Source organism: Nematolebias whitei, chromosome 15 (assembly GCF_014905685.2).
Source record: "Nematolebias whitei isolate Nwh7 chromosome 15, NemWhi1, whole genome shotgun sequence".
In the NCBI taxonomy this organism is placed as follows: domain Eukaryota; kingdom Metazoa; phylum Chordata; class Actinopteri; order Cyprinodontiformes; family Rivulidae; genus Nematolebias; species Nematolebias whitei.
Window position 1 is genome coordinate 22,341,218 of NC_056512.1, and position 11,529 is coordinate 22,352,746.

Sequence of the window (11,529 nt, forward strand, 5' to 3'; positions counted from 1 at the left end):
GATGTGAATATTAAAGATAATGAAGATGAGAAGCCATTACTAAAGTAATTAAAGTAACTAGCTTGACTAATCGGGGACAAATGTATGAGTAAAAATGTAACAATCCCCCTTTCATTTACTTTTGCATTTTCTTGAAAAGTATGGAAAATGAGGTGTGAGGATTCCCCAGTGTGCACCGATTCACAGACATGCACGTACAGAATATGACTGGACTGGAAAAGCAGCTGTGTTCCAGTGCACTTTTCGTATTAAATCTAGATGCATTAGTTTACTAGATCTTTACACAGATAAAATCTGATTAATTTAATTAATAATTGAAGAGCCTGCAAGCAGGGGCATTTCTACAGGAAAGAAAAATAGTAGAAATGCTGAAAAATTGTAGGTGTATTTGTATATAAACATTGTGTCTTTTGTAGATTTTAAGCATTCAACTTTTTTGTGCCTACCCTGCTCTTAAGCATTAAAAAATATAATATAGAAAGATATTTGAGTTTTCAGACTCTTCTACATTTTATTTTCTAAAAGATAAAAAAGTGCAAATTTCTAAAAAGAAAGTTGGTCAAACAAGCTGACTGCTGTTCATATTAATTACATTTAAAAGATGGAAAGTCACCATGATCTCCTTTTGGTTCATCTGCCAAAAGGTTACAAAAGGTTAAACTAATCAAGCTTTGAGTTTGACATTTTGGTCGTTGGTGTATGAGTCACTGACTGAGAACCAACAAACACATCTTCCCAGGGTTCCCAACAGCCGTGTTTTAGGTAATAAATGTGTTTTATGTACATTTTGTTTTTTTATTGTATTTGCATTATTCAGACAGTGAATCTATCCACTGTAAATACTTGCACTTAGAAGTTGAAAACGGCTCAAAAACAGATTACAAAATTAAATAATTTGAGTCTGGAATGCTATGAAGTATAAAAACATGTAAAAACCAGGTATTTATAATGTCACATTTGAGTGGTGGTTGGATTCTTGTCAAACAGTACCATTTTTATTTATTTAATGCATGCATATATATCATGCTGTGATGTGTTTTAGTCTGCCAGATGGTGCTTTCATGTCTGTATATTTGACCAGAGTAATGAGAACAGCTGAAGGCCACAACACCAGGAACTGTTGCTGTGGTTAGACTCTGCCTGCTCTTTGCTCATTTCATGTCCTGAGAGGACTGCAGGCTGTTATCTTTGCACGTTTTCCAGTACAATCTGCATATATATATATATATATATATATATATAAACCGAGATTTTAATGATATGCAACAGCAGTAAAAGATGACTGCTGGTCCTGATCTTCATCCAGTCTCATCTTCTTTTACCTCACATCCATCCTCAGGCTGACTATCTCTTTCGGATTCAGACCCAAAATAATGAAAGTGTAAAAGTACAGTACAATTTATTCTTCCTCTTCTTGCCTTTCCATAATTATGCTGAGCAGTAGCTACTCCCTAGTGGCAAACCAAAGCGTCATTAAGTCCAAAAGTGATTGCAAGATACCCCTCCTTTAAAGGTTTTTCCTAACTGTGTTGGAATTATGCCCATTGTTCTGGGTTGCATAAATGCACTGGGAGTATCCTGTTTTATAGAAAGTAATAAGTTTATGCTAATTCAAAATGACTGCAGGCAGTCTTTTAGCTGCTCAACTTGTTTTTTTTTCCTCACATAGACATTTTTCACCATTTTATTTCTTTGTGCAGCAGTTAAATCTCTCCCTGTGGTGCTGAAGCTGCTGTGTGTGACCCAGACCAGTGACCCGCCTTCACCCGCCATTTTCACCAATATGGAAGAAGTGCACTTCAAGTTGCTCTACCATGGTGAGGTCTAAACCTGCTGTTGACGACTCTTCCTCACATCTGTCAAGCATATCTGCATAGTCCAACCGGCTGCTCACAAGAGACTAAATTAATGGGCATAGAGACATTTTCTGTTTCAGACACATGTCCACAGAAATGCCGTCACACAACTGAACTTGACTGAACTGTCCTGTCATCTAGTTTATTACCTGTTGTGTTATCCTGCTTGTTCTTATTTCACATTCTCATGTATTTCTTCATTAGTGGAGGCGTTGCTTATTTTATTTAACATACAATCAGAGGGTAATTTCTGCTGATTCAAAAAAACTGTTTGCATGTTTGCCACAGTTTTGTTGCAAAATAAGACGAAGCCTATATTGACAAGGGGCCAGTTTACATGACTTCACCTTCATGTCAGCCACAGGCACACACAAGAATGATACCTGTGTGCGTGTGTGTGTGTGCGGTGTGTGTGTGTGGGTTAGTGAGTAGTATCGTGGGGATGCTGAAGCCCTCCAACACAGAGAGCCTCCTGCCTGCCCTCAACTACCTGCAGTGCTGCCTGAGTCTGTCACCTGCACACAGCGCTGATAGAGGTTAGCCATTTTTATGCTGCCTCTCTGGCTTTTTGTACCCACGTGTAATTTTTTTTATTTGTCTCCCTTTTTGAACGTCTCCCACACCCTCTGCCTCTCTCCCGCTGTCTCAGATGTCTGATCTTGATCAATGTAGCAATCTGGCACAGAGAAAACTATAATCAAATAAGACTGTTTTATCTTTTTCCTGATTTTTATCATGAGTACGGTAGTCCCTCGTTTATCGCGGGCATACATATATATATATATATATATATATATATATATATATATAAGGCACTTTAAACCCTTCCCACAGTCTTGCAATATTCTAAACAATGTTTCTAAACTCTAAACGCTGTAAAAGAGCACATCATATAAGGATCTCAGCTCTGCCACGACTGCACTTTTGCTCTAGGCCACGCCCACTTCGCTGCAGAACGGAGATCAACGGAGGAGGGAATAGGAGCTGCAGGAGGAAGTTTCTCCTGCAGGTGCTAAATAATTTAAAATAATTCATTTCAAATAAAAATTCCATGCCGATCGTGCGGCTCATCTGTCAATCAGCCATTTGTGTGTCATGCCCAATCCTATTTTGAAAAACCGCGATAGAACGAGTCTGTGAAAAACGAACCGTGATGTAGCAAGGCACTGCTGTACTTGTTTTCTGTTCTGTTAAGTGTTAGAGCAACTCATAAGTTGGGGTGATGTCCTGACAGCTTGTTGTTGTCACATGCAACACCTTGTTACATGCACAATCCAACACATTTGCTTGCTTAGACTCTTATTCTCTAAGCCTTAGAGAGTAAGTTCTCAGAAGAACTGCAATGAGCACGTGAGGTTCAAAATGTGCAAAAAAAGTCTTTGTGTTTTATTTGACCAAACATAAATAATTTTACTTGATATAATCAAAATATTTTAATATGTGACAAGGCATTAAGTTAATTAAAATCCTACGTAAATCTGAAAATTACCACTGAAGTTTTATTAGAATAAAATATCTTAAAGCAAATTCTTGTAAATCCACCAAACCAAATCTAATGAGCTAAAATACTAAAAGACATCTCGTCTAAGAATAAGTTGTTTGAAAGAATCATTTTCTATTGTTTTTAATGAAAGCTCAACTCAAGACGGATTCGATTTGGTCTTACTGAAGACATTTATGAGATTGGTTTTATAACAAGCTAAGTAAATTTCCTGTTCACAAGTCCATGAACAAACCTCAGCAGAGGTCAGCAATGAGCTGGTTTGTGGTTAATAAGGTGGTCCAGAGAGCAGGGATTCTGTGGGGACATAAAGCTTATTACGTTTATAGTAATACTTGACTGCTTCTGCTGCAGCCTGCCGATAATCTCTTTCTGCTTCTTCATCACTTGTGAGTTTACAGCTTTTTCAGCCTCAGGCCAGTCACTGTTTGAGCTTATGGTGGCATGCATAAGAATCAAAGCACTTTTGTCTTTAACAAAGAAAAAAGAAGAAGACATTTTAACTTTAAAACATGTGATATAATGTACCTGGCAAAATAGAGTCAGAAACTCTTAATATTATGTTGGGTCACATTTAGTTTTGATTTCATGTGGTATAGTTTTTCATAGGGTTATGCATCATCATATCTATTTCTGTTTTTAGTTTCAAGGTCTTGTATTGATGATGGGCGTGTCAGAAAAATGCTTAGACTCCGTAGTGGCCAGTCCTTGTGTGACACGAGCATTCATGCTTCCTGACCTAATCTTTTACAATGTAAGCTTATGTTAACCTAGTTTATACTGTAACATCTTAACAGGAACATAATTTTCCTGAGATTATCAATTAAAATAGAATTATTAAAATATATTTTATACTAATTAGGTAAACCGCTGACTGTGATCTGAGCTGAACTGAAACCTTCCTCCTGATCCACTTGGACTTAAAGTGCTGTCTGGGTTGTGTGCAATCAAACCCATAAAGAGAGATGGATACACTATTATTAGATTTGTATCGGGCAGGTGACTTACAAAGTTGGTTTTAATTCTGTTCTTCAAACTAAATCCTCACACAGCTTTTACAGTAGACACACATCGTTTCAATATTTTGAGGCTGGAGAACAGATCTAGGATTTTTTTAGGAAGACTGTCTGAATCCTGTTTGCACCTGCTGCACTGAGGAAAAATCTGATTTATGCAACAAAGGCTGTAGCTCTTCAAAGCACAAGATGTATGGAGCACAGTGTTAAGGTCACAACAATGAGAATTGTATTATGATAAAAATATAATGTATCTATATAAATATAAATACATTGTGATGCAATCAGTGTACCAAATAAAAAAGGTCTGGAGGCTGAATTCACTGACATGCTTGCCCTCTTTTCATGAAGGCAGCCGTGCAGCAGATCTGTCCTCTTCCTCAGTTTCTTCTCCTGGGACGCAGTGTGTCGCAAACAATTTTTTTTTTCCTGGCAATTATTTACATAAACCTGGGTGTCTTTTCCTTTGAAAGCAGAAACAATACATCAAACAGCACAGACAGACACTTCTTTTGCCAAAGTAATTTGAAGCGCATAACTCTCTTTTTGAGGGCTTTGAGAATCAGACAGGTGCCCAACATCATTATTTGCATCCGCAAAAGACGTGCAATTTATTAACCCATTTGGATGAGTGTATATTGCGTGAACGTGAAGCCACATAGATTGCAAACAGAATTAGGAAAAAGTTTTTTGTCAAATTAAAGTCGAGCCTCAACAATAACTAGTTAATACCTCCGACTGGCCTCCCAGTGATTGACAGGTCTGTAATGTGTTGTACGAGTGTTTACTGATATTGTTTTTGTGAATTACTGCAAATTAGATATTATGATGCAGCATTCCAGTGACAAAATAACAACTAGTTTATTTTATTCTGTCATAAAAAATGAATTTACTCAGTGATAATGTTCAGTTGCTGCAACATCTGTCCTTGTATGTTATGTTGTTACCATAAAAAGGACAGATGTGGTGTTTGTGTAATGACATAGTGCCTTCTTCTACCCAGCTGTCTCCGTGCTGCTCTCCAGCTCTGGGCTGATGGCCCAGCTGCAGACAGTCATCTCCTCCTGCTCAGCTCCATCACCCCCTCCATTTGTCTGTCGTTCCTCGGCTCTGCTGAGTTGCAGCCACCTACTCCTGTCCTCCCTCATTACCTTGCAGCGTCTTCACTCCACTCAGGTACACAGCACAAGCTCAAGTTTACTCTTATCACAGCTCCAGGGTTGAACCGCACACAGAAGACACAGTCAAGGACGAGACACAAAACCTGCAGCAGGACAGAGCCTAGAACTAGATCTGGGTTCAGAATACTAAATGATTGCATTTGTTTGATACTCTGTTCACACGGAAGAGATAATACATTCTTACTTGCACTTGATGTGGCCTAAGTCTTGTCAACGTTCTGATTTTCTCTGTTTTCGTGGGGGTCAGGTCCAAAAGAGCATCAGTTGGAGTTTGGACGCAGCTGTGCAGCGACTTCTTCTTCAGAAAAGAAACACAGACAATCTTCTACTCGGTAGCGACAAATTTTTTTTGTATCTTTTTTAAAGATTTAGACTCTTGCAATGAACAGATGTTGAATCACTTCAGTTATGTGATTTGTTGCTGAGAGAACATTTGAAAATGTCGTCGATATTTGTGGCTCACACTTTCCCATTTTCTTTTGCCCTCCGTGTTTCACCTTTATCTTCTCTTTTGTGCTTTCCGCTTTTACTTTTACTGTCATCCACATGGATATAAGGTAATTGCAGGCCCATAGGAGGTTGTAAAACCTAAACAGCTGAGTGCATGTCATGATAAGTTAGTAAATGTAAATGTCAGGCACGCCTTATCATTGCGTCACAGTTTTATACGATAAATCAGAGGTTGCTAATGCATTTTCTCCTGTTTAGTCTCTGTGCACTCCTGAACCGACAAAGTTACTGTTAAAGCTTCATCTTCAGTGGCATTACCGCTGAAGATGCCCCATGCCTGCTTTTTGCACATACTCAATATATTATGTGACCCACATCCCACTGCAGCACTGGTAGACAGATCATCCCTGCTGCTCCTGTGTCTCTGTCTGTCAGCTGGATAAGTGGCCTGTCAGGGTCACTGTGATGTATGGGCTCCTTGCCACTGCTTGCCTATCTCGCTCTCTTTCCCCTCTATCGCTCTTTCTTTGCTCACTCAGCCTCTTCTCTGTCTCAGTTTCTCAATTTGTATATCCCTAATGTCTCCCTTTCTGCCTTTACTTCGCTGTATATTTGTCTTATTGCCCTGTGTGTCTTTTCTCTTTTCTGCTGTCACTAATTACACCCCCACCCCACCCCTGAGACTTCTAATCTCAGTGTAAGTATAGTTCAGATGGTTGGCAACTCCGCTTTGGATCTAGTGTTTTAGCAACACGTTTAGCCTTGTCTTTTTCTTAATGACCTTCAAAATCATAGTATCCCAGTCATGTATATCCTCCTTCAATCCTGTCTCTCATGATCTGTACTTATTATCACTGATATTTTTAACTTGTTGGCTCATTTTCTGTCACGTCAGTTAAAAATTGTTATCACTTGTTTTCAGCTTTTGTCTCTTCACTGTTCCTAAATTTCTGCTGCTATTACATTCTACCATCTTCTGTATGTTTTCGTATTCTCTTACAGCTTTATAGATCCAAATCCTGTCTCCCTTTGTTCTTTTTTTTTTTTTGTAAACATGATTCTCTTGTGGCCTCTCTCTTTACATTTAAATGCTGTCTTTCTCCACCTCCTATGTTTGGTTAAGGAAACCGTCATTCCCTCATTTCTTTATTTTGTCAGCCATTACCTCCTTGCTCTTCTCACCTCTTTCTCGTTGTCTCCTTCTAGTCAGCTACCTGAAGTTGCTGGAGGCACTTCTTGATGTTGACCTGGCATCAGCAGTGGTGGTGTGTCTGAACACTTGCTCTGGACATGCCCGGCTGAGGCCCCTGGGGGTGGAAGACAGCGCGTTGTACCCACTTGGCTCCACAGACGCAATGTGCCTCTTAACTTCTCTCAGTGGACTACTTTTACAGGTTCTCTTGTCTAGTACTAATATTTATGTGTGTGTGCGTGCATATATATACATACATACATATATATATATATATATAAATATAAATATATGTATGTATATATATATATATATATATATATATATATATATATATACATATTCATATATATATTAGGGGTGTAACGATACGCTAAAATCACATTTCGGTTCGGTTCATTTTCGTATGTATGTATATATGTGTATTTGTATATATATGTATATATATTATATATATATATATGTATGTGTGTATGTTTGTATATAGGTGTGTTACATTTTAAATTACAAAAAATTTGCATCTTAAATTCTTATTTTTTTTTATTTTTAATTTTTGCACAGCCACTATCAATTTTTCTGAAAATATGCTGTTATAATATTTAATTAATTAAATATATAAAGTAAAACTTCGTTTGAAGATAGGTTAACTCCTGTTGGTGAGGGGACGTGGTTATTGCAAGTATAACTTTCTGAGAAGCTAATCAGTGTAAATTTAAAATGATCAATTAGATTTAAGGAAATGTGTTGTTACGTGGGTCATGCAGCGATATTCAAGTTGTAAAGGTGAAGGCATGAACGGCAAGTTCAGTGGTGTGGGCTTGGGGGGGGGGGGGGGGGGGGGGGGGGGGAGACACAGACACATCTGAGCTGTGCACTGTTTTAGTCTTGGGGGGAGACACAGACACATTTGAGCTGTGCAGTGTTTGTCCCGACAGTTTTCGAGCCGGTCATTGTGAAGGAAAACGTTGCCTTTAACTTTTTAGTTAGCGTCTAGCCAACTTGGAGCTACATCAGTGCCGACGTTCGATTCGGTAGACTGTGAGCTCGATGCTGTTAATGCGGCGGACACCGCGTAGGGGAAATGCTGACTATGCATCTACTACCGATTTATGTTCAGGTCGGACCGCGGAGCCTTACCTGAGTCTGACTGTGCACTAACAGCGACTGGGAACTGCGCAGCTCAAACCTCGAGACCAGCTGTTTTCCTGAGCATCTGGAAATTTGGCCGATGGCTGTTCTGATCATCAGTCCTTTCATGCGTTTTCAACATTTGTCACAAGTTTTGGAAGTTACAGCTCATTTAGAGACAACCTTTTTTTGTTTTATGTTACATTTATGCTCAACAGAACTTAAGCTTCATTTTGTTTAGTTTTTTGGTAAACTGCACCTACACTTTAGTTTTTGTGGTGGATTTTATTGGTCTATGTTTTGTGCAGACTTTTTCGATCTAATTAACAAAAGTATCATTTTTATTTTTATTCTTTTTGACTGCATACTTTACTAAATAAAGTAAATGCAGTAAAATTAATCCTTTTTTTATTTATTTAGTACAGCAACATGTTAAGTTAATTTTGTCAATTGAATAATTATGATTTCTGTTTTTGCTTTTTTATCACAAAATTTATCGTTATCATCAGAATTCTCTGAAATATCACAACATTATGTTTGAGCCACATCGCCCACCCCTACCAGCTAGCTAACGATATAGTCCTTAGAAGGACTCTGTTAAAGTTATAAGGGCTGTTAATCTGACTCTGCTGTGGTTTAAAGTGGAATACAGATTATTGAACACTTGGATGATGGTCATTGCAGCCAAACAACTTGTGCATGTGATATTTGCCATCAGCAGCAATGGAAGACTATGTGGAGCAAGAATCCCAGACATTCAGAAGAACTTTTAGAAAGCAATACTCATACAACATAAGTCATACATTCAAAGATCTGTCTAGTTTATGCTGCACATGTTCAAAGAGCATGTCGTAGCAGACAACAGTTAAACAGCTTCTACTTTAGCAATGGAAATGCAGTTTTAATAATTTGGGCGTTGTAAAAGTGTTCATCTTGTTAGTCCAAACAAAATACGCTTTTGTATGAACAACACTTTACATCATTCAAGAGTCCTTAATAAACCAAAAAAAAACACCTGTTCTGAAGCAGGAGCTAAAAATGACTTAATTAATGTAGTTATCAGGACTACTAATGACCACAGTATTGCCTGTACAAAAACAATAAAAGGGTGAACTACATCAGCTAATTATAAGGACTGTGAGATGGTCCCCTATGTTCCTAAAGCACTGAATTGCACAGAGACTGGAGCTCCTGGCTCATTTGTTTTTGCTGCTGAGCTATTGGACAGTAAGAGCAGTATGATTTAACATCACAGCACACACAAGTGAACTGTTGCAGAGAAATAGTTTCATGAGAACGTTGTTAGAATCGCTGACAGTTCATTACAGTTTAACAACAAAACACTGAAACCTGCAGACACCGGTGTATTGTCCTCATAAAAGTGTGGTCAGAAAGACTTTGGTCTTGGACATATTGTCATAAGGTGAACAAACTGAAAAACATTCACAAATTTTAAACATATGTTTGTATGTATATGACTGTCTATATTAATTTAAAGAATGACATCAAAACTATCTAGTATTTTAAATTTGTATGTCAAATACTCAATAAACAGTTGTGTAGTTGTGAGGACTTAAAGGTTGCTGTCACAGGTGCAAAGTTCAAAGTTTTTTCTAAAATCACGATCTACCTCTTGGCAAAAAATTAATTACTGCCGTAATTGCAGAAGCAAATGTTTGACTGTCAGTTTTTTTATTTTACTGTCACATTCATACAACAATGAAGAGACAAACCATTTTAAATTCTGGTCAAACATAGCTTGAAACTAAAGAGCACACTACAATGAGACTCCTGTTCCTGTTCCTGAGTGAAATTACCCTAAACGTGTCAAAGCCATGGAAAAATGTGTACCAATTCTTAAAAATGCTGAGAAAAAAAACTGTTATTCTTCCATTATTTTCATGTTTTAATTGGAATAATTTAACCCTCTTATGAATGCAAAGAACATTATTCCAACAAACTGAGAAAAAGAAAATCCCTGACTGTAGAAATAAAACATGCAAAATATATAAACAAAGCAAAAAAATAGAAAATCTAATTTATTGAAAGTAGAAATAGCACCCAATAAATAAACCATAGTTAAAAAAGCACTCCTAAATATTGACACATAAACCCATAAGACAGGACAATTGTTTTTTTTCTGCAACAAAACAGTTGTTTAAAAAAAGTTTCATTAAAATGACATTTTGTAAATCACATTGCGTAAAAATAATTAATCTGATGAATTATCAGTTAGGATTATCTAATAATACACACATTTCACTTATTGCCCAAAGTATTTTTGTTTCATGTTCCTAAGGGCTTTGGTTACTTAGTGCAAGAGCAGCAGACTAGAGTCTCACTAACCTGCGTTTTATATGAAGGTGTTTTCGTGCACTACATCTGTGGGTGGCACATAATGCTTGATTGTGCCAGCGACTCAGTAAGTTACATTAAAAAGTAGGAAACATCTCAGAGACCATAAACTGTTGTATCACTCTGTAGTCATGTTGTGGTTAAACCTGTGGTCCTGTCAGTGTAGCAGCATGCCAGCCTCCAGCTGCTCAGCAGAGGCATCTTTCCTTTCTGTAGAAGACTGAAATGTTGAACTGAGTTCTGTGCTTCTGCTCTGCTGTGCTGCAGTGTAACAGTTCCCAAAGCCCTCTTCCAGTATTTCACTGTTTCCTCTGGTTCAGCTGCAGAAGGAAACACTGCAGCTCCAGGGCTTATCTCCTCTCCACTTTACTTTTCTTCACCTCTCCTTCACACCTTTCTTTACTCCAACCACTTCACCTCCCTCCCTCCCTGTCCCCCTCTTCCACTAAGCCTGTTGAGTTGTTCCTGTTATCTCCTTCCCTCTGCTTTATGGATTAGTGTAGAACTCTCCATTGACATCTTACACATCCGTCTAGCCTGCTTCAGTGTTTTTTTGGACACCACACAGAGCTCACTGTCAGCGCGCATGCTGTGCGAAACACAGGCATTAATAAAACCTCGCTCAGTCGCTCCCTCCAGTGTCATCTTGTTCTCGCTTTTGTTTCTGAATGCATCTCTGTCTGCTGGTGAGCACGTGTCTGTGTGAAAGTGTGTGTTCCAGCTCCCTCTACATCTGTTGCTTTGTTTGTGCACACAAACACACGTCTCAACACAGGCTTCCTTCAAGTATGACATTTTTATGCAAAGCAGGATCACAGCAGAATATGTAACGGCTACATTACGTCTCTGC

General features: G+C 38.2%; 1 protein-coding gene across 1 annotated transcript in view; it reads left to right on the forward strand.

Annotated features, from left to right (window-relative positions):
- LOC119421101 (meiosis inhibitor protein 1) overlaps nucleotides 1-11,529 on the forward strand; it is a 98,168-nt gene that overhangs the window by 69,338 nt on the left and 17,301 nt on the right. The window contains exons 23-27 of the mRNA XM_037688498.1: nucleotides 1,701-1,817; nucleotides 2,282-2,392; nucleotides 5,377-5,549; nucleotides 5,802-5,886; nucleotides 7,211-7,398. Of these exons, the coding sequence (XP_037544426.1) occupies nucleotides 1,701-1,817; nucleotides 2,282-2,392; nucleotides 5,377-5,549; nucleotides 5,802-5,886; nucleotides 7,211-7,398 (674 nt within the window). The remainder of the gene's footprint in view (nucleotides 1-1,700; nucleotides 1,818-2,281; nucleotides 2,393-5,376; nucleotides 5,550-5,801; nucleotides 5,887-7,210; nucleotides 7,399-11,529) is intronic.